We start from the raw sequence: 24,373 nt of genomic DNA, 5'->3' as shown, positions 1-24,373 counted from the left end.
ATTTTTAATTACAAAACAGCATTGCACCATCAAAAATTAAGTAATTTGGCCTGTGGCCCTCAATCAACACATAATTACTGGATCTTTGATTAAAATACCTGTGCTTCACTTTTTAGGTCTCCAAATTCCTGCATGAAGGTGGCTTCTGATGAGAAACGTAGGGGCTCCAAGAAATGAAGCAAACTAAACAATTCCTCCACAGTGTTCTGCAGTGGAGTCCCTGTCAGCAGGACCTTGTGTTCCTGTATTGAAATAGAAATATGTCTATATCTTCATATTCCACGAATCACACTTCAGTATAATACAATTTAGCCTTTCTTCCCCGCATTCTTCTTTATAATTGAGCTTCATATCTCTGCCATCATTTACCAAGGAGAAAGAACAGTCTTGCCTAGAATCACCTTTACCAGTATAAAATGCATTATTAATACTGTGAAAATGTTTGGACCTTTTATCTAAGGAAAGGTATAGTGGCACTGAAGGAATCCAGAGAAGGTTCGCAAGGTTGATCCCAACTATGGAGGGATTTCGTTATGCAAACAGTTTATGAAGTTGGGCTTGTATTCAGTAGAGATCAGAAGAATGATTGAAATAAATGAAACAAATAAGCTTTTTTTAAAAAAAGGGAGGTTGGAGGCAAGACAGGGTAGGTACAAAGAGGGTCTTTTCCCTTGTGGGAGATTCTAGCATAATCCAGAATAAGGGATCTCACATATAAAACAGATATTAGGAGAAATTTTTTTCTGAGAATGGTGAATCTGTGGAATTCTTTATTGCAGAAGCCTGTAGAGCCTGGGTCATTAAATACATTCAAAGCTGATACAGACAGATTTTTAATCATTAAGGAACCAAGCATAGGGATACAAGGAAAGTGTAGTTGTGAATTATCAAATCAGCCATAATCTCATTGAATGGCGGGGCAGACTGAATGAGCTGAATGGACTGTTTCTGCTCCTACATCTTATTGTCTAGAATATAATGGGCTCACTACTATGGCCATGGATGAAATAGAATGGCCCTTGTTAAAAACGTATGACTACAAAAGTGAAGTCTATATTCTGCCGTTTTCAGTTTAAAAGAAATGATGAATTTGCCTAGTTTGAGCCAGTCACCAGAGGAAAGTACAGTGAATTAATTGGCAATTTGGTAAAATGTTCTATGTTCAATTTGGGAATGTAAACTATTGCCAATAAGACACTGTTATTACATTTAAACAATTCTCAAGGGCTGAATGTTTTTAACTGAAGGTTTTAGTTTGAGTACTAGCTACTAAACTTGACTGTCTAAAATCCCTTTATCCATATTATTTAATGATTAAACTTAATCATTGGTAATGCACAAAACAATCAAAAAATATCACAGGCACAAACTAAGTTGCCCAGAACTGCAGCATTTGGATCAGACTCTGCTTTAGTTGTTTTGTGTAATAAGATAATATATGATCGATTCTACAATTCAAGGTTTACAGATTTTAGATTACAGATTAGCAGATTTGAGTAACACACCAGATTCATAATTTTCAATCCCTCCAGTAGCTTGCAATTTTTATTCTTCAGTCTGTGAGCCTCATCAATAATGACACATCGCCATTCAATTACATTTAGCTCCGGACAACCACCCAGGATCATCTCAAATGTAGTTATCATGGCATGGAACCTGTAGGTTCCCCGAAGAATCCGGCCCTAAGAGATTAACAAAAATCAGAGTTCAACATTCTTTTTGACATAAGACAGTTTTCCACATAAAGCTAGTAATGACCTGTAATTTAAAAATCAATCAAATAACTCAAGAAATCATTTCAATTTGTACACCTACAGATAAATCATTTAACAACTGTACAATTACAGTGAATTTACTGAAAGAACCTATATCAAGCAGGCCCTTTACATCCTGACCACTATGACAATCTCAGACTGAGAATAGAATCTTAAGTATCTGACATGATAATTGGCTCAAGCTGATCCAAGAGGCAGGACAATTGTGTTCTAATAGATCATTAGAAAAAAAGATAAATCGGAAAGGAAATATTAAGATGATGGTCCAAGCCACCGCACAGCCTGTCAAATAATGCTGCCCTATGCCACTACACTACTTACATCTTCAATTCCAAAAATTAAACATAAAATAACTTTTCACATTTTCTAACATGACTTCAGAAATATTCAAAAATGTTACTGTTTTGAATTGTCCTCAGCACCCCAGAAGGACAAGGGAAGATGTTAGCATTGAACAACCATTGCCATCCGGATTTCTACCAATGACAAAAGGTAAGAGGAGAGAAGTGGTTGAGCAGTCAAGGTTTAAGGATTTAGGTCAGAAGTTAGTAAGTGAGACCTCAAAAGGTGCTTGCTCTGGATTACTTCCACTACCACATGCGAGTATAGAAACAGAAGGATAAAGCAGACAAAGAAATGACTGAAGAAATGGCTTAAGGATAGCTGGATCAGTTCTGGAGTGAAGGGATTTATATAGGCCACCAGGTTACACTTAAAGAGAACCAAAAGCAATTTTCGTGCAATGCGATAATTTAGTGGTACCAGGTAGGATTTAAACAAACTTGATAGGGGTTTTGGAACCAGGAAGTAAGATTAGAGAAGAATACTAAGGTGCAAAGACGGTTGTTGCAAGTGACAAATGGTATTGGAATGGGAAACAGAAAGGCATCAGGAGGCCACAAACTTGCGGTAAGATGTAGAGGAACAAATTTACAATGAAATAACACAGAACTGTAACAATTATAGAGTAGCTAGAATAATGGACTTTCTAATTATCCAAACATAGACTAGGATAGTAGTGGAGTTAACAGCAGAGATGAGCAAGAGATAAGTGTATCCAGGCACATTTTCAACATTAGTATGCTTCCAGTCCAATAAGAAAGGAAGTCTGCTGGAGCTGATTCCTGTTAATGAGGCGAATCAAGTGATGAAGTGTCAGTGGGGGAACATTTAGGGAACAGTGATCAATGAACGTAAGGATCAGGCTGGCTTTGGAAAAAGACAAAGTACATACCAGAAGAATAATTAACAAATCTTCTCAAGAACTGTAAGAATAATTAACTGATAAAAGCAAATTTCAATCAAGACTGCTAAATAAGAACTGAAAGAACTGCGGATACTGGAAATCAGAAACAGAAATTGCCTGAAAAGCTCAGCAGATACTGGAAATTAGAAACAGAAATTGCCTGAAAAGCTCAGCAGGTCTGGCAGCTTCTGTTGAGACAAATCCGAGTTAATGTTTTGGATCAGTTGAGCATTTCCAGCATTTTCTGTATTTGTTTTGATCAAGAATGAATGATCTACTCATTCAGACGACCAGTACAGACAAAGGACCAAATGGCCTCTTGTGTTGGAACCATTCTAAGATTGTAAAAATACAAATATTGACTAATATTTTTTCCAGAGCATTAGTAGAGCATTCTACTTTTCACACCAATTGTCAATTACGATTGTGGGTCACATCAGAGGAAAGTTTTTATGGATTTGCATTGTTCTGGTCCAGCCTCACTTGCAGACTAACTCAATTTTTATCTTGTTCACTGGAGGATTCTATTATCATTTAACAGAATTCAGCTAAGGTCAACTAAAACTTAGGATTAAGAGCAAATTATGAGGACTACCTACTATTGACAAATGAGAATCTTTAGACTGGAAAGTCATAAGGAATAGGGACAAGCTAGGCCTTTTGTCTCCTTATACCTGCTCTGCCAATGAGATCATGTTTGATGGTCTACCTCAGCTACACTTGTCTCCAAAATTTGAGAGATCCTTCATTGCCTTGGTATTTGAAGATTGCTCCATCATTGGGCGGCAAGGTGGCACAGTGGTTAGCACTGCTACTTTGCAGCGGCAGAGACCCGGGTTCAATTCCCGCCTCAGGCGACTGACTGTGTGGAGTTTGCACATTCTCCCCGTGTCTGCGTGGGTTTCCTCCGGGAGCTCCGGTTTCCTCCCACAGTCCAAAGATGTGCAGGTCAGGTGAATTGGCCATACTAAATTGTCCGTAATGTTAGGTAAGGGGTAAATGTAGGGGTATGGGTGGTTTGCGCTTCGGCGGGTCGGTGTGGACTTGTTGGGCCGAAGGGCCTGTTTCCACACTGTAAAGTAATCTAATCTAATCTAAAAAAAATGTACTCCACAGCTCTCTGCAGTAGCCCTAATTTTGTGAATAATGTTCGAACAGCAACTTTCCAATGATTTTTTAAAGATTCAAATATACTATATCCACTGGTTCCCCTCTTTCACCTTGTGCCAACTTAAAACAAAATTTGTATTTGCCAAGTATGATTTCCCTTTGTAAACATGTGTAAATCTGCCCAGTTATTTTGAGGTAAAGCACATACAAATGATTGTCATAAATAAGAGTGTAGTGAGCACTTCTCTACTTCTCTTAACAAGTCAACTAATAGTTCCCTGCTCTTTTTCTCTATCCTTTCTTGAACAGTGAGATTCAGTTTTCTGCATTTATCCATTTACAAGGTCCAAACCTTTAAATGCCATGAATTTCTCTGGTACTAATTGTTACTATTATGAATATCAATAAGTGTCCTCATTTTCTCGAGAACATTAATTCCCTTTTACTTCCAGAACATTACTAGTCTCTTCGACTGTGAAAACCTATTAAAGTATTTATTTTATGTCTTTGCTACTTCCTTGTTTCTCATTAAGACTGCAGAAAGCTGTAGCATTGAAGCATTGGGAGTTCTTGTACATGAATCACTACAATACAGCAACCAAGTTCAATGACTAGTAGGACAGGCAAATGAAACATTTGAAAGGAACGGAACTTAAAGATAGGGAAATCTTGCAAAACTACACACAAGACACTAGTCATACCACACCTGGAATGCTGTAAACAATTTTGATCCCCTTATATAAAGAAAGATACACTGGTGTTGGAGGCAGTCCAGAGAGGGTTCAATAGATTGATTCTGTGTATAGAGGAATATTCATGAGGAGAGACTGAGTAGGTTTGGTTTGTACACGTTGGAATTCAACAGAACGTGAGGAAGCCTTCTTGAAACATATAAGAGTCTTAGGGACTTTACAAGATAGATGTGGAGAGGTTGCTCCTACCTTGTGAAAGAGTCTAGAACCAAAGGGCACAATCTCAGAGTAAGGAATCGCCCATTTAAGAGAGATGCGGAGGAATTTTGTTTTAATCATTTCTGAAAGTATTTAATCTTGTTTTTTTTTAAATCTCCAAAAACTAACAAATGACAAAGGCGAATAAAATTTAAAAATGCAAGCACTGTTCATTTACCATTCAAAGAAAATTATGCTACTACTTTTTCCATCAATCCTAGCGCAATATTAAAAATACACCAATATTTCTGCAATCACAAGGATCATCATAATCTTGCTAAATCCTAATCCTCATAGGATCACAAAATTACTGTGTAGAAGCCATTCAGCCCATTAATCTGCAATGACTCACCAAATAAACACATTTGTGCCATTTGTCAGTCTGTAACCCTGAATATTATTTCTTTTCAAATAGCAGTCTACTGAGCTGGAAAGAGTCTTGTAACAACATATGATTATTAGAGACACTGGCTAATTAGAATGCTCACAACTGTCATAACATTTCACGATTTCAGTCAGTTATAAAGCATAAACAGTAACAATTAATTACATACATCTTCTATTTAATTTCCATAAATTCAATACCAATCTCCACAGTGACGTTGAGTTAGCTTTCATTGGCTAGGCTTTATTGCAGTCAGTAGCCAGGTCGGTACAAGACCCAGCGATTTTCTTAGACTAGACAGCAAGTGGAATCTCTAACCACATGGATTTAGAACCGGCACTATTTTCAAAATGGATAAAGCTGCAAGGGCCATCAGAATACGTTCAATGGTTTAATTACAACAAAACATGATGCTTGAATACTATGTACATCATCTGCTTTATAAGAAAATCTGATATTTACTTTGCTGGTGTGCATGACCATGGTGATAGTTTCAACACATCTTATAAAGTATGCCCTGTGCTCGCAATGGGAAAGACCAATTCTGTAGTACAAAAGCCACATAATTTTAGCATCGCAATTCTCTGTAGGTTTTTAACATTAAAATAAAAAGAAATTATTTGGAGTAAAGAAACCACCAGGTCAACTTTCCAGAATAAAAATATCTCAATGTAGTCAACAAAATCAGTTTCAGCAAAATGAACACTGAACGTACTTGCAATGCAGAAACAATGCCAATCTGAGTTGGGCAGATACAGGAGTGAAGACAGCTTGGATCCAAAACTCAAAACTCAAAAAGCACGATGCTCAGCCTGATGTTTGAATTATCCAAAATATTAACTTGCAGCAGTGTACTTATTTTGCCACTAAAGATTAGACAGGATAAATAATTATTCTCGAGTTCTTGGATCAGTTCATATTCTTGGAAAGATTCCAATGGTAAGAAATAAAGACAAATCAGACAGGATAAAAGCAACGGATTTTAGCTTAGGAAATTAATGTACCTCTGAGTCCCGGAAATACATTTCATACTGTTGAATCATCTGCCTGCTAATCATACTGCCATGATAAACGATGACGTTCAGGTCTGTCCACGTGCGAAATTCTCTTTCCCAGTTTGCAATTGTAGACAAAGGCGCAATGATGAGAAAAGGACCATGGATTCCAGTCAGAAAAATTTCATCAAGGAATGTAATAGACTGGATGGTCTTGCCTAAACCCATTTCATCAGCAAGAATGCAGTTTTGCCTGGGATTGAGAAATGATTATCTTTATATCATGTTCTTACAAAAAAAAGAAGACTTTTAAACATTATGTGCTTAATGAGAAAAGCAAAAATACGATAAACAGCAGTCAACACAAGAGAAAAGCATTTTGAATCTCTAAGAAATTGCAGTTGTGGAATGTCTTCATCAGAAACAAAACCATTCCAACAATCATTGTATATAACCAATCACTCCAAAATTAAACTTATTTTCAATTTTCTCCACAAGTCACATCACAAAACCCATAATCTTAAGTACTCCAATTAAGCTGATTCAAACTCTTAGACTTGTGCAAGCACGCAAGAGTGTTTTAAGGATCTATGATAAATATCTCAATACTGTCTTTAATTATGTCAAATATAAATGGCTGGTTAAGTGTTTTTATTAGTACACAATTGAAAAGTCAAAATTAATATGGGGTGAATTTTTTTTCCTTGTTCTGGGTCACCCAAGATGTGACTGATTTACTGAAATAAAATGTGCATGCTCTTTGGACTTAATCCTTACCTGTTATACCAGTTGAAAAGGAGCCAATTGACACCTTCTAATTGGTAGTCCCTGAGTTTATTACCAATCTTGTATTCCCTGGATTGTCCAAGCTTCTTCCAAGCAGTGGCGGGAGGACGGTCCTTTGATAAAATAGGTACAAATGAACAGGAATTAAACTAGAAAGAACTTGAGTAACAAGAAAAAATATTCATGCTCTTTAATGGCTGAATTTTCTACTTCGGACTCCCGAGGTTCCCTGGCATTACGTAGCTAACCATATACTTGTGGCTTCTGTTTAAATGCTGTACAAGAATGTTCAGACATATCTAATGTTCAATCAAAGCTACCAGTCAGAACAGTACAACAAAATATTCTGTACACCTCATATTATTATAGTTTTCTATTAGATTCAGGGTTTAGAGACAAATTTAAGTTAATTGTTGTTACCAATCATTTATTTGAGAGGATCTCACATATCACATTTTAGAATTGACTCGCATACCCACTCTTCTAAGACAATACTGCACTTGGGGGCTGTGACAACCAACCAACATTGACATAAAAAGTGGTTCCACAAACTCTCTTAAATCGCAAACATGCAACTCTCTGACTTTATGACAGGTAGAAGAGAGGAACATTTTGGGAACACAATGATAAACCAAGAAGCTGGTTTATTTGGGTAACCAGATGCGGCTGAACAAATGCAACAATTCCAGGCTGTTTCAATGTTTCTCTGAGGATGATTCAATAGTATCACAAGACCAAAACCACATCAACCACACTCTCAGTTCAAAGCTAAAGCCACAATTTTCTGAATCAGAGTCCAGAGTGTTAACCACAAGCCAAAGATGAAATGTTACAAAAAATTCAATATAGGGATTACTTCCATCCTTAATAAAATACAAGTACTTCAGCAATATAAAACTTGTGCAGAGATATTCATTTGGGATATTTTTAGCATCAAATAATCAGCGTTATATTACAGGCAGTACACTTACCATGTGTTTCAGGGAAGGCTTTGCTTGCTGCAGTCGTTCAAACTCTTCAATCTTGCCTTGATCTACATCTTCTCTAAGCTCCCAGGTACTATCCTCATATGGCAATGAGCACCATTTAACCAAATAATAAACAACAGCCTGTGTAAAGAAAAACAATGTGCTTCTGAAAAATTTTGTTAAATGTATGTTAAAATATTATAAGTCTGAGTGAAGCCTCTCAGGGAAGTCAGTGAACCAGAGTGACTACACTTTGAATGGTATCATTCCATTTTTTGATAGTAATAAATACATTTTTTAACTACAAATCTATCACAGGCAAATTCCAAATCTATGCTTTGCATAGAAGGACTGTTAAGACTGCATTTCTTTATTTAAACACATTATTCAACTGCTTTCAAATGTAAAATGGCATATAATTGGATATACATAGAGAAGCTTATATCCCAAAGTTCCACTTCAACAATGGGGAATCGGAACACAACCCAAAACACAAATTTTAGTCACGAACATTCGTATCCATTATATCTGAGCATTTTTAAATGCACAAAAACTGAAGGAATTTTCTCCTTACCTCTTCTCAAAATATTTAAATATCAAGTGTAAAATGATAAACTTGCACTTGGAGAACGATTTTTCATATTCTAAATTCTGTTCTTCAATCAAACACTAAACAAGAAAAATATGCACTGATACCTCACCAGTATCTGTGTCCTCACAACACGAGCATTCCAATATTCTGTCCACTTCAACATAGTCTGGATTAAAAGGCTCATCATCCATCTGGAAGTAGGTTTGCAATGAAAAACATGATAAAGAACATGGAAATGGTGTACATCTGCATTTAGATATTTTATAAGTGTTGAGATTTTAGTTGCGAACTCCAATATGAATTTCCTTCCTTTTTATGTTCCAGGAAATATTCATGCTTACAGCATGATTTCATGAGTACACCTTGTATAAAAGAACACTTTACAATACTTAGTTAAATAAATCAAGAATTATAAATGCTAATTCATTCATTATAGTATGTAGCTAGGGATGAAAAGGCCAACCTGGTCAAGGAATGCTAAAAGCTTTATTTTCTGGGAGGTGAGGCTACCACCTTATCAGCATTATTGTAAAGGTTTCATAAGCAGATAACCCTTCAACAATCCTGAAATACAGCTTAGAGTAATGAGCAAGGCGCTAACTTTTCCTGGTGTTTCTGCAGCTCCACCTTCAGCCTTATATCGTTTGCTATGACCAGCACTGACACTACATTTAGTTAGACACTACATTCAATGCAGTGGATACTGTATGTTTCCATAACAGAAAGGGGTCTCTTTTTTCAAACTGCAGTCGAATGTGTTAAGAGTAGTAGGGGTCCTTGTGTTGCTGACAATAGATCAGGTAGACGCTGGCTTGGATTTACAGCTACACTACTGGTAGCTTAATGTTACAGGATTTAGATGCTCCAAGCGAGATGGATAGGGATGTTGAAGAGACTGGGGAGTTGTGTTACTGATTATGGAGAATATCACAGCTGAATGAGGGAAGACACTTTAGAGGGTTCATCCAGCAAGGGCATATGGGTAAATCTCAAACAGAAAGGGTGCAACCACTTTGCTGGCATTGTACCACAGGATTCCTAAAAGTCAGCAGCTTATAAAGGAACAGATGTGTCAACAGATTATGGAAAATGTAAACAACCGGGTTGTTGCGGTGGGTGATTTTAACTTCCCCTATATTGACTTGGATTTGCTTAGTGCCAGGAGGCTTGCAGGGAATAGAGTTTGTTAGGTGTGACCAGGACAATGTTTTGAAACAACATGTAAATAGTCCAGCGAGGGAAGGGGCCATACTAATATGGTAGTGGGGAATACGCCTGGCCAGCAATTCAAGTTTCAGCTGGGGAGCATTTTAGGAACAGCAACTAATTCTGTAAGCTTTAAGTTACTTATGGATAAGGAACTCCAGTGCAAGTATTAAACTGGGGGAAAGTTAATTGCCACAATATTAGTTACAGGAGAGGTCCCAGTGAACTGGAGAATATTGCTTGTTTCTTTGTATAGAAGGATAACAGGGATAACCCAAGAAATAAGATAGGGAAATTATTGGAGAAGGTTGGAAGATTTACTCACATTTTGAAAAATATGGATAAGCAGTATGGCTTTGCATGGGGAAGGTCGCATCTCACAAACTCGATTTTGAGTTTTTTGAGGAAGTGACAAAGACGGTTAATGAGCGCCGAGCAGTGTATGGTGTCTATATAGACTTTAGTAAGGCCTTTGACAAGACTCACCATGGCAGAATGACATAAAAGGTGAAGTCACAGGGGACCCGTGATGAGCTGCTAAGATGGATAAAAACTTGGCTTAGCCATAGAAGACAGAGTAGCGATGGAAGGGTGATTCCCTTCCTGGAGGTTTGTGACCAGTGGTGTTCATTGAGATTAGTGCTGGGAATGCTGTATTTGTTGGAGGAGAATGTAGGTTGCCTGATTAGTAATTTTACTGAAGACAAAGACTGGGGGAGTTGCAGACAGTGAGGATTGTCAAAGGATACAGCAAGATACAGATAGGCTGGATACTTGGGCAGAGAAACAACAGATGGAATTTAACCCACACAAATATGAAGTGATGCATTTTGGAAGATCTAATGCAGGAGTGAAGTATACAGTAAATGGCAACACCCTTAGTAGCATCAAAATACAGAATGATTAAGATTTTAAAGTCCACAGTTTCTTGAAAATGGCAACACAAGTGGATAAAGCAGTCAAGAAGCACGGTGGCCATCAATCAGGGCACAAGAGTATAAAATTAATAAGTCATGTTGCACCTATACTGAATCTTAGTTAGGTCACATTTGGAATATTGTGTACAGTTCTGGTTGCTACACTACCAGGAGGTGGTAGAAACTTTGGACAGGATGCAGAAATGGTTTACCAGGATGCTGTCTGGTTTGAAGCGTATTAGCCATAAGGAGTAATTGGATAAACTTGGTTTGTTTTCACTTAAATGACAAAAGATGAGGGATGACCAAGTACAAGTTTACAAAATTATGAGGGTATGGATAGTTGGTGTCTTTTTCCCAGCGTAGAAATATGAATGACTAGAGATCATAGATTTAAGGTAAAAGTAGTTAAGTTTAAAGGAAACGTGACAGGCAAGTTTTTTTTTACATAGAAGGTGGGAGGGAAAATGTTGTAGGCAGATACAATAACATTTAAGATGCATCATGACAGATATATGATTAGGCAGGGAACAGAGGGATATGGACTTTGTAGAGGGCCAAGGTTTTTAGTTTCTTTTAAGGTAAGGATTTTTATTTCTTTACCAGGGACTAGTTAAAAATTTACTTTGGTTTTTTTTGTGTGTGTATACATCAAGTCCTTATTTAGGGTAAAAAAAAACTATAGCAGAGGGGTATCAGAAGGTATTCTAATTCATACTTGTACAAAGTAACTAATTAACTAACTAAGCAGAGATGGCTGGGCAGGTGATGTGTTGTTGCTGTATGATGTGGGAGCTGGCTGATCCCATTGTGAACGGCAGTGACCACATCTGCAGCAAGTGTTGGTTGCTGGAAGAACTCCGGATCAGAGTTGATGATCTGGAATCTGAGCTTCAAACACTGCGGCACATCCGGGAGGGGGAGAGTTACCTGGATGCTTTGTTTCAGGAGGCAGTCACACCTGAGAGGTTAAGTAATTCACATTCAGCTAGTGATCAGGCACAAAAGAGTGTGACTGTAAGTGAGGCAGGTAGGGGGAACCGGAGTTCAGGAGTGGAGGAGCCTCAGCACTTGACCTTGTCCAACAGGTACGAGATTCTTGCTCCCTGTTCGGATGAGGAAAAGGGCTCTGGACAGGATGAGCCAACTGACCAAGGCACCATGGTCCAGAAGGCCATTCAAGAGGGGGGAGCTAATAGACAAGTAGTGGTTATAGGGGATTCTATAATTAGGGGGACAGATAGTATCCTTTGCAAGCCGGATCGGGAGTCTCGCATGGTGTGTTGCCTGCCCGGTGCGAGGGTGCGAGACATCTCCGACCGTCTTGAAAGGATATTGGAGCGGGAGGGGGAGGATCCAGTTGTTGTGGTCCACGTTGGTACCAACAACATAGGCAAGACTAGGGTGGAGGACCTGTTTGGGCATTACGAAGCACTAGGCAGGAAATTGAAGCACAGGTCCTCAAGGGTCATAATCTCCGGATTACTGCCCGAGCCACGTGCCAATTGGCATAGGGACAAGAAAATTAGGCAAGTAAACACGTGGCTAAGGGATTGGTGTGGGAAAGAGGGATTCCACTTCATGGGGCATTGGCATCAGTTTTGGAACGGGGGGATCTGTACCGTTGGGACGGTCTCCACCTGAGCCAATCAGGTACCAATGTTCCAGCGAAGAGGATAAATAGGGTGGTCAGTAGGACTTTAAACTTCTGAGTTGGGGGGAAGGGAAAGTGAAAGCGACAGGGAGTATGGAGGTAAATGGCAAGATAAGCAGCAGGATAGCATGTTTCCAGGCGGATTTAAAATTGAGGCAGACTGAGAATGCAGTAAAAAGCAAGGATAACTTAGGACATATGACTTCCAACATCTCTAATGATAAGGAAGTTAGCATTAAGGCACTTTACCTGAATGCTCGTAGCATTCATAACAAAGCCGATGAACTAATGGCACAGATAATAGTGAATGATTATGATGTAGTAGGCATCACAGAGACTTGGTTACAGGGGGGTCAGGACTGGCAGTTAAACCTCCATGGTTTTTCAACTTATCGAAAAGACAGAGAGGTGGGCAGAGGGGGTGGGGTTGCCTTGTTAGTTAAGAACAAAATTAAATCTATGGTATTGAATGACATAGCGTCGGATGATGTGGAGTCTGTGTGGGTGGAATTGAGGAACCACAAAGGCAAAAAAAACATAATTGGAGTTGTGTATAGACCTCCTAACAGTGGTCAGGACCAGGGACGCAACATGTACCGGGAAATAGAGAAGGCATGTCAGAAAGGCAAGGTTACATTGATCATGGGAGACTTCAATATGCAGGTGGACTGGGTAAATAATGTTGTTAGTGGATCTAAAGAAAGGGAATTCATGGAATGCTTACAGGATGGCTTTTTGGAACAGCTTGTCATGGAGCCCACAAGAGAGCAGGCTATTCTGGACCTAGTGCTTTGCAATGAACCAGACTCTATAAAAGATCTTAAAGTAAGGGAACCCTTAGGAAGTAGCGACCATAATATTATAGAGTTCAGTCTGGAGTTTGAAAGGGAGAAGGCAAAATCAGATGTAATGGTGTTACAGTTGAATAAAGGTAATTATAAGGGCATGAGAGAGGAACTGACTAAAATAGACTGGAAGCAGAGGCTAACCGGGAAGACAGTAGAGCAAAAATGGCAGGAGTTTGTAGGTATAATTGAGGACACTGTACAGAAGTTCATTCCCAAGAAAAGAAAGATTAACCGGGAAGGGATTAGACAACCTTGGCTGACAAAGGAAGTCAGGAAATGTATTAAAGAAAAAGAGAGATCCTATAAAGTGGCTAAGAACAGTGGGAAATCAGAAGATTGGGAAGGATACAAAAGCAAACAGAGGATAACAAAGAGTGTAATAAGAAAGGAGAGGATCAAATATGAAGGTAGGCTAGCCAGTAATATTAGAAATAATAGTAAAAGTTTCTTTCAGTACATAAGAAACAAACGACAGGCAAAAGTAGACATTAGGCCACTTCAAACTGATGCAGGAAGCCTAGTGATGGGAGATAAGGAAATAGCAGGAGAACTTAACAAGTACTTTGCGTCAGTCTTCACAGTGGAAGACATGAGTAATATCCCAAAAATTAAAGGGTGTCACGGGGCTGAGTTGAGTATGGTTGCCATTACGAAAGAGATAGTGCTAGAAAAGTTAAAAAGTCTTAAAATTGATAAATCTCCTGGCCCCGATGGGATATACCCTAGAGTTCTGAGAGAGGTGGCTGAGGAAATAGCAGAGGCATTGGTTGAGATCTTTCAAGAGTCACTGGAGTCAGGAAAGGTCCCGGATGATTGGAAGATGGCTGTTGTAACCCCCTTGTTCAAGAAAGGATCAAGGCAAAAGATGGAAAATTATAGGCCAATCAGCTTAACCTCGGTTGTTGGTAAAATTCTAGAATCCATCATTAAGGATGAGGTTTCTAAATTCTTGGAAGAGCAGAGTCTGATTAGAACAAGTCAACATGGATTTAGTAAAGGGAGGTCATGCCTGACAAACCTGTTGGAATTTTTTGAAGAGGTAACAAGTAGGTTAGACCAGGGAAACCCAGTGGATGTGGTCTATCTAGACTTTCAAAAGGCCTTTGATAAGGTGCCACACGGGAGGCTGCTGAGCAAGGTGAGGGCCCATGGTGTTCGAGGTGAGCTGCTGGGATGGATTGAGGATTGGCTGTCTAACAGAAGGCAGAGAGTTGGGATAAAAGGTTCTTTTTCAGAATGGCAGCCAGTGACGAGCGGTGTCCCGCAGGGTTCAGTGCTGGGGCCACAGCTGTTCGCATTATATATTAATGATTTGGATGAGGGAACCGGGGGCATTCTAGCGAAGTTTGCCGATGATACGAAGTTAGGTGGACAGGCAGGTAGTACTGAGGAAGTGGGGAGGCTACAGAAGGATCTAGACAGGTTGGGAGAGTGGTCCAGGAAATGGCTGATGGAATTTAACGTGAGCAAGTGCGAGGTCTTGCACTTTGGCAAAAAGAATAAAAGCATAGACTACTTTCTAAATGGTGAGAAAATTAATAAAGCCAAAGCACAAAGGGATCTGGGAGTGCTAGTCGAGGATTCTCTAAAGGTAAACATGCAGGTTGAGTCCGTGATTAAGAAAGCGAATGCAATGTTGTCTCTTATCTCAAGAGGGTTGGAATATAAAAGCAGAGATGTACTACTAAGACTTTATAAAGCTCTGGTTAGGCCCCATTTGGAGTACTGTGTCCAGTTTTGGTCCCCATACCTCAGGAAGGACATACTGGCACTGGAACGTGTCCAGCGGAGATTCACACGGATGATCCCTGGAATGACAGGTCTAACATATGAGGAACGGCTGAGGATACTGGGATTGTATTCGTTGGAGTTTAGAAGATTAAGGGGAGACTTAATAGAGACGTACAAAATAATACATGGCTTGGAAAAGGTGGATGCTAGGAAATTGTTTCAGTTAAACGAGGAGACTAGGACCCGTGGACACAGCCTTAGAATTAGAGGGGGTCATTTCAGAACAGAAATGCGGAGACATTTCTTCAGCCAGAGAGTGGTGGGCCTGTGGAATTCATTGCCACGGAGTGCAGTGGAAGCCGGGACGCTAAATGTCTTCAAGGCCGAGATTGATAGATTCTTGTTGTCTAGAGGAATTAAGGGCTACGGGGAGAACGCTGGTAAGTGGAGCTGAAATGCGCATCAGCCATGATTGAATGGCGGAGTGTTCTCGATGGGCGGAATGGCCTTACTTCCACTCCTATGTCTTATGGTCTTATGGTTTAGAAAGACACCATGTGTCATGCAAACTTGGTGGGCCTAAGTGCCTGCTCCTGTGCTGTACTGTTCTTAGGACTGAAGAATTAAGCAGGTAGGGATTTGAAGTTGATTATTTTTAAATTTGCCATAGACGGTAGTAATAAGGGCTGGTATTCTGTGCCTTCTTCCAATTTCATTTTGCTGAACTGGTCAAGTGCATCTCATTTCTATCCCAGATGTGAAGCGGTGTACTGGAAAGAATGGAGTTCTAATCATTCTCACACCCACCAATTGTTTCCACAAGAGATAAGAGTATAATTTTCAAGGACAGTATTTCCTACCTATCCCTTGTTGCAATCTTGTCAAGAGCAGTAAGTTATCTTCTTGAATCACTGTAGTCTGTGTGGTGTAGGCAAACCCAATTGTTGTTAGGGAGAGAGTTCCAGGATTTTGACCCAATGACAGTAGGAAAAATGGTGATACAGTTCCAAGTCAGAGATCATGGTGGGATACGGAACCTGCTGGCAGTGGTATTCCTATGTGTCTGCTGCCCTTATCCTTCTGTGGAGGGGTTGACAATTTGAAAGCAGCTATGATAAAGATCTGCTAAAATTTTTGCAGACATCTTGCAAATAAAGTCATGCAGCATGGGAACTGACCCAAATTGATGGCATAAGTGGGGACAATGCATGGAATTAAAAATAAAATTATATCAACAGAGATTATGAATTTGCAGGACAATGGGACACATCAGGATAACAAAGTTTTCTACAGATAATTATCATGAACTTGACAGGCTGAGTGATGTCCGTTTGTACAATAATGACTATGACTTCAAGGAATGAATGGGGTGTCAATCAAATGGGCTGGTTTGCTCTGGACAGTGTGAACTTCAAGTGCTGCTGGACTTGTATCCATTCAGGCAACTGCAGTGCTTTTCATCACATTTCTGACCTGTGTCCTGTGTTGCAAATATCTAGAACATTCGTGCTTGTTAGAATATAAATTTTATTCTGAAATCAGAAGGAGAGTTATCAAAACAGAGGGTGGTGCATATATGGAATGAGCTGCCAGAGGAAGTGGTGGTGGCTGGTACAATTACAACATTTAAAAGGCATCTGAATGGGTATATGAATAGGAAGTGTTTAGAGGGATATGGGCCAAGTGCTGGCAAATGGGACTAGATTAGGTTAGGATATCTGGTCTGCATGGACGAGTTACTTCCAAGCATTAAAGTACTTCACCATTGGGAGCCATGATTTTGAATTCCTTACCAATAACCTCTCCACTGTGCTTGCCTGCTTTAAGATACTAACATTTTATTCCACAAAAGTCTTTCTCCCTGACCAAATGTTTAAGATTATAGAAGATATAGTTGTATCTAGGCACTGCCAAAGAACTCCTCAGTGATGTTTTGGGGCTAAGACGATTGATATTCAACAACCATAACAAATTTCCTTGGCGCTGGGTATGGCTACAGTGCTTTTAAATCCATACTTGATCAAATGTTGTATTTATATCAAGGGCAGTCACCCTCACAATGTGCTTGAATGGTAGTTCTGTTTTGGGCACTACGTGCCTCAACATGCTTTTTTGCAGTAGATTGTTACGATGCGCTGGAGGATCCTGGATGCACAAGTACTGGAAGTATTTATCAGGAAATTTGCTAGGTAGTTAATAAGTAAACATGACTTGCTTGATGGAGAAGTTGGTTAATAAGGACCTGTGTGTACCACTTTGAATCCACTGTCAGAAGAAAACACAAAGCAAGTTATTCGAATAGGGCGACGAAGGCTCACTAGCACCTTGGGATCAGCATAAGCGTTATTCCGGGTTGTAAATATTAATTGATCCTCTTATAGATTCCCATTAGAGAAATTTGTAGTGGAAGAAAAACATGCAGTGGAACTTCAGGTTGGTACATCTTCATGCGGTGCTGTAGATTTGAAACATGAGTTGAGGCAGCGATATAAGATAAATCCTGTTCTAGACAATGGTACCCGAGACAAGCATAAGCCCACAAACACAAAAAACAACTTACAGCTGCAAAGAAATGGCCTCTCTGTGCCTGTTTAATCTTGAAGCGGTTCACTTTTTGATGTATCCTTTTGTCTTTCATTAACTGTGCTTCTGTGGCCCATTCACAATGCAGGTATGAGCTAGAAATGATAAACTAAAGTCAATACGATAAATATGTCATTAGACTTTTTATCTTCACACACACTGGACTCAACTTAGCTTCACTGATGTGTTCAACTGAGTACTAATTCTCAGTAAAATCTACAACAGTATACCTTTATACCTATTATCCATAGCTTATACAGAGTCTTGAACATCAAGTAGTCAAACCTAACCATCAAGCAACATTTAACAATTAAATAACATTTTTTCATGCTCTGCATGCACAGCACCACTTTATGTATACAGAGGTAGCACACTGATTTGCTGAATAGTTGGGGATTTCCTTTGCAAACCATTACTTCTGGAAACAAACCTATTTCAATATCAAATTACATTGTACTTAAATAAGCCCGTAAGCCACAGGAAAAGGAGTCACCTATACGACCCATTGAGTTTGCCCCACCATCCAAATGAAATCATGGCTAATATTTTCATTTTCAACTCCACTTTCCTGCCTTTTTCCTATCATCCATGATTCCCTTTCTGATTATAAATCTGTCTCTCTCAGCTTGGAATATATTTAGCAATATAGCCTAGACAGTTTGCTGTGGTAAAGAATTCCACAAGTACACTAATCTCTGAAAACAAATTTCCCAATTTTATCAAATAGGTGATTTCTTACTCTGGAATTGAACTCTTGTTCTGGGCTCTCCCACAAGGGGAAACAGTGTACCTTGTTAAATGTCTCTGAAATCTTATCTATTTTCCAAAGGTCTTTCACTCCTCTGAATTCCAGTAAGTCCAACCTACTTGACATGTATTCATAATAATATACCTCCATACTCAAAATCAATTCAGCAAGCCTCCTCTGGGCTGCCTCGAAAACCAGTATTTTCTTTTCTTTTAAGGTAACCAAAACTGTTTACAATATTCTAGGAATGGACTGACTACTGCGTTAGTAAGGTCTTTCTATTTTTATATCCCATCCCTCCCTTTGAAATAGAGGTCAATATGACATTTGCTTTCCATATAACTGACTGATCTTGAATGCGAGACTTTTGTGATTCATGCACAACAACCCTCAAATCCTCATGCTACAGTTTTCAGCAGTCTTTCCAGAAGGCTATGAAACATTCAGCTTTTCTATCCTTTCAGCCAAAGTGGATAAACTCTCATTTTCCCACATTATATTCCACGCACCATGTTTTCGTCCACACATTAACTCTGTCTATATCCCTCTATGGACTTTGTACAATTCTCACTACTTGCCTTCCTGTCTACATTTGGGTCATCCAAACACTTGGAGAGAGCACTTTCACTTCCATCATCCAAGTAACTAATATATATTGTAAATAATTATGGTCCCAGCACTGAACCCTGTGGCACTCCAGTAGTTACAAGTTGCCATCCTGAAAATACCCCTTTTATCCCAACTCTGTCCTCCAACAGTTCGCCAATCCTCCATCCATGCTAATATACTATATCCTACACCTACATCTTACTACGTCCGTTTCCTCTTCCTTTTTACCTATTTTGCTAGTTATTACTGAAATAACTCAAATTTATGTTGTATGAAATCCCCTTATGGTTTTTAACAAGATGAAAATGTATTCAAGATATCTGACATATCTACATTTCTGATCCAGCCATCAATCATTGTTAGATAAAAGTCATGGCATTTATAGGTGTATTGCTGTGAATCACAGAATTATACGCACAAAAGAGGCCATTTGGCCCATTTTTGCTTTATGAAAGTGCTGTTCAATTAATCACAGTTCCCACAGATCTGCAAGTCTTTTTCTACTTTTGCTTATTATTGTCAATTTCTTATTGAAAATGTTTATTAATTCCACTTGCACTTTGCTTTCAGGCAATGCATTCTAGATCATAACTGTATTAAAACAAAATAATTCATAGCCATCCTTCTTTGCTACGTTTGTGTTTAATTAAATATAGTGCAAGATATGCTTACAGGAATGCAAATCAACATTAACTGCAATATCTACAAGGTTAAAGTTGGTCATCGGTTGCATTAGTTTAAAAAAATGAAACTTGAGAATAACAGAACTCATAGTTCCAAGGTAACCAATTTGGAACATAGCATTTTTATTATGAAAGTACAATTCTGTATTTGTCATCATCTGGTTCAATAACTGGAGTAAATTTGAAGTGAGTTATTTCAATACTTTCTTCTTAACAATAACAGATTGAATTGAAAGAATTGGTTGGAAGCCTGCTCACTGATTCCATTCTAATAGCTAACTTCTAAAATAATCTAATAATGTCCCAGGAAACCTGGTAACCTAATATCCACTCAAAACCATCTCTATTTAACTTTCTCAAATGAGGTTATGTACCATCTTATTCCTGTTTGTTTTGCAAACACATTTTGCAAAATAATTTTGTGCAATCATTAGGTGGTAACATGCATGGGTGGCATGGTGGCTCAGTGGTTAGCACTGCTGCCTCAGAGTCCCAGGGACCCGGTTCAATTCCAGCCTCGGGTGACTGTCCATGGGGAGTTTGTATATTCTCTCCATGTCTCCATCGGTTTCCTCTGGAAGCTCCGGTATCCTCCCACAGCTCAAAGATGTGCAGGTTAGGTGAATTGGCCATGCTAAAGTGCCCATAGTGTTCTTGAATGTGTAGGTTAGGTGCATTATTCAGGGGAAATATAAAGTAAAAGGGTAGAGGAATGGGTCTGGGTGGGATACTCTTCGGAGGGTCGGTGGGGACTTGTCGGGCCAAATGGCCTGTTTCCACACTGTAGGGATTCTATGATACTAAATTTGGATTCTAAGTTGATATTTTCACAATGTAATTGAAGTTTGCATATTAAAATATAATTGAATATTAAATGTCCATTGCCTTTAACACTAAAAAGGATCATAACAGCTTAAAAATAAATTCACTTACTAATTTTTGTATTTCACAAAGAACTCCTCAACATCAGCCATATGTCCCATTGCTACCTAAACAAAGAAGCCTTCTGATTAACATTACTGGTAAAATGTACATTACAAATAAAAAAGGCATTTTGGAAGAAACATCATCAAATTTCAAACCATTCTGAAAAAAAATCCCACTGTGCGTAAAACTTCACCAGATATTTCTCATGCCCAGCAACTGGGGTCATTCTTGTCAATTAGCTGACTTGATCCATGCAATTATCTGGTAATATAGCATTTGTCAGTAGTTGATATTAGCTCAATAAATTATACAAGCCCTCGTGTTTTCACTGTCTGTGGATAGTGGAATAATAACCATTAACAGATTGAACAATTGATATTAAGCTCTAAAACAGCATTATCAAAAGTAAACATCAGTAGAAATTTATTGAATACAAAATAAAAATGCCTGACGGTTTGATATGTACCCTATACTATTATCGTTAATAACATCAACTTATTTAAGCTTATTTAATAAAATCGGTGTTGTTCATCTCAATCAATTCAGACAAATTGGAGTTCTATTAAGCCACCAAAAAATCTTTTCTATTTGCCAAATTCTTTTCCAAACAACAACTAAACACAATCATACAAAACATTCTGCCAGTTCTGTCAATCACGTAATGTCACTCAGCACAAGCATGTTAGGCACAAACTAATTAACAATTGAACCTGAATTCCTTTACTTCTATCTCAACTGACTAATTTGCTGTCAAAGCAATCAGCTGAAGGAGTTTCAAACTTAGATTTTTGGATAAGTGCACTAAGCTTAGTGAAACATGTGAATTTTAAGTAGTTAATTTTCTAAGGGCATCCATCCCTCTTTTAAAAGAGGTCAGCATTTTCTATTGCATCGAAATATCTACACAAAATACTAATAAACTCCTAATAAACCTGAGGATTTCAGTCACATGTCCAAGAATGAAATTAATACAGGAGAATGATGTAATACAAAAAACTAGATTTCCAGAACCAATTGTCTTCCTACCATGGATTCTGAACAACTTCACTCAGTTCCATCTTGCAGCATCACATATCTGCCTACATGACCTCTCCACTCCAATGGTTACACCAACGACTTTCAAAATAAATCCATTTTTAGCTTTCCTATAATCTCAATTCTTCAGTGTTAAACTTAGGTTTTCTCAGTACTCGAGGTTCAGGCCCCACTTCCTCTGCTTTCATTCATACTCAGACATTGCTATTTGCGCCTTTCCAGCCGTTTTTTAGGCACTTCAATTAAAATAAATTTAAAACTTTGTAATTTCAATTTATAATATTAAAATGCAAATATACAATTTGGACATGGGCTGGCTAATAAAAAATTTATTACAGTTCAGGAATGCTTTATCTGAAAAGCTCAGGACCGACTGTTTTTCAGATGATGGGTATTTTCAGTTTTCGGATGTAGTTACCTTGCTTTCTACGGTCTTTTCATTAAGGATCTCACAACCAAAAGCAAAATCTTAATTTAACATTTGAAGCCATATCCTAGCCTATGGAGGAATTGCTTCACATTGTCTTTATCAAAAATCTGGTGCTACCAGTAAACGTTTCTTTCCCATCATCTCTGCACTGACTATTCTTTCGTCTCTATTTGCTGCACTTACCACTTAGGTTCATCCAGGCTCTTTGAAATGAAAGCATCGCTTGGTCCAAGTGGACCTAAAAGCAATCATTTTCCAAAAGGTCCTAACAGATCCAAATAGACCTGTAGACATGCTGAGTTCATGTCCTTGGGAAAATAAAAGTTGGCTTTTATGTGTCTGTTCAGACTAAATTAAGTTCTTCTGCCCAAAGGGCCTGGACTCAGTGTGTCTACAAGTCTGTCCAGTTCCGCTTTTGAGAAGACATTTGGTTCTTCCGTTTTTTGGAAATGCAGATAAAGGATACCTGACCCTATAACTGGTTATTAAATACAACTTCCAACAGATTAGCATATTTCAAGTTGTGGAGGAGATTACAAATGTACAAAATCCCCCACAATGAAAAGAAAACACTTGTTCAAATTTGCTTATTTTATTAAGTAGTCCATGTAAATTCAAAATTATCTGCCACAAGTTGCCACAAATGTTAATTTGTAGGGGGAAAACTGACCAATTCTCTAACCTAGAAAAAGAAATACTTCATCCGTTTCTCTAAAACAAGTTCTTGTCACTAAGCACTGGATATACTAAATTATCTCCTTGGGAGCCCTCCATAGATGAAACGTTTCAATGCCCTTTGGGACAAAGACAATTTTATCCATTTGTAAAGAGGGGAGAAAGGATTTTAACAGAATTTTTTTTCCCTAAATAAACAGATCTCAAATCTGTAAGATTCTGATCTTCACATCCCTTAACAGACATATCGCCCAAAATTATTATGTCATCTTATTAAAATTTGAAACTTCCACACCATCCAGAGTGTTTTATTCAGCTCATGCAATACACTCTACAACACATTTGTTTTCGTTTCTCTCACTCTTCATGGCTTTTGCCAACTTGTGATAATTTGCCCCTTCCTTCATATCATCAATAATGACTCCAGAACAATCCTTCAGCATCTTGCTAGTAACATTTTCCCTGCTGTTGCTTATCTTTAAACCATCACCTTCACCACTCGCTGAATAAATCAGTTAATTTTAAAAGTTTCCCTCTTAATATAATATTAATTGAGGGCTTAAAACTAAATATTTAAGGTGACAATTTTAAAAACAAACTGATATAGAGAGCAAAATATAAACAACTGGCAGCTAAAATAAATCTTTTTACTTGTTCTGTTTAACATTTCAAAATTGGTTTCAAGGTTTTCCTCTGGAAGAAATATTGGAGACTAAACTAATTTATAAAATATTTACAAGACTAGCCATATTTAATTTTCAAAAGATTATAAATATAAAAGATTATAAAATAACTCTGATGTGACTAATGACTATGAATTCATACAGACAGATGTCATTAGAACAATTACTGAGGTTATAGCTTGCTATACATATTACAGCAATTTTACCCATTCGCAAGGAGGGAAGAAAGGATTTTAGCAGATCAAAACACTTTGCACTAATAATTATTCAAATTTTACATCTCCAAAATCAGTAGAGTTAAGAAAATTTGGAAATCCAAATCAGGATCATTTCAACTACAAATGGTAATTTTGGATGAGTCTCAACATCTAATGAAGATAAAAGGACTTAACAAAGTGAGCTCTAATGGACATAGCACTTGAAGACTTTAGGAAAAAAAAAGTGAATACTTTTAATTAGAAAGTAGACAAGGTATTAAAAATGTATTATTACCATATTAAAAAGCATCTCACCTCCTTTTTCACTAATCTTGAAGCCATAACTTTGTCTACAATTGCAGCATCTTCTTCACTAGGATTTTCCTAAAGAAAAGATGTCAATTTTAAAGATCGTGAAACAAAACATTATACTTCATATTCTCATGTACAAATGGATTGAGAAATTTTTTCATGAATTTATAAATACAACTATAAATGTTACAAAAGTGTTAATGAATGGCAGGTTAAAATTGATATTCTGCAATTGTAACAATTATACTTTCATAGTACACCTAATATTTCCAGTCAGATCAAAACTTGAAAGATAAAAGATTTTACTCCAATGCAAAAGTTTGTGGAG

At 38.1% G+C, this 24,373-nt stretch overlaps 1 protein-coding gene across 6 annotated transcripts in view; it reads right to left on the bottom strand.

Moving 5' to 3' along the window:
* chd9 (chromodomain helicase DNA binding protein 9) overlaps window positions 1-24,373 on the bottom strand; it is a 242,429-nt gene that overhangs the window by 77,145 nt on the left and 140,911 nt on the right. For all 6 annotated transcript variants that reach the window (XM_043706976.2, XM_043706974.2, XM_043706975.2 and 3 more), the window contains 9 exons: window positions 24,049-24,117; window positions 20,720-20,775; window positions 17,724-17,841; window positions 8,912-8,998; window positions 8,219-8,356; window positions 7,239-7,360; window positions 6,471-6,714; window positions 1,506-1,682; window positions 99-242 (listed from right to left, as the gene is read on the bottom strand). In XM_043706976.2, coding sequence (XP_043562911.2) covers window positions 99-242; window positions 1,506-1,682; window positions 6,471-6,714; window positions 7,239-7,360; window positions 8,219-8,356; window positions 8,912-8,998; window positions 17,724-17,841; window positions 20,720-20,775; window positions 24,049-24,117 — 1,155 coding nt within the window. The remainder of the gene's footprint in view (window positions 1-98; window positions 243-1,505; window positions 1,683-6,470; window positions 6,715-7,238; window positions 7,361-8,218; window positions 8,357-8,911; window positions 8,999-17,723; window positions 17,842-20,719; window positions 20,776-24,048; window positions 24,118-24,373) is intronic.

The sequence above is a fragment of the Chiloscyllium plagiosum genome, unplaced genomic scaffold (assembly GCF_037043375.1).
Source record: "Chiloscyllium plagiosum isolate Xiang-an unplaced genomic scaffold, Cpla_swu_hap1 HiC_scaffold_17, whole genome shotgun sequence".
Classification (NCBI taxonomy): Eukaryota; Metazoa; Chordata; class Chondrichthyes; order Orectolobiformes; family Hemiscylliidae; genus Chiloscyllium; species Chiloscyllium plagiosum.
The sequence above is the reverse complement of the archived record's forward strand: the minus strand, read 5'-3'. Positions and strand labels throughout refer to the sequence as shown.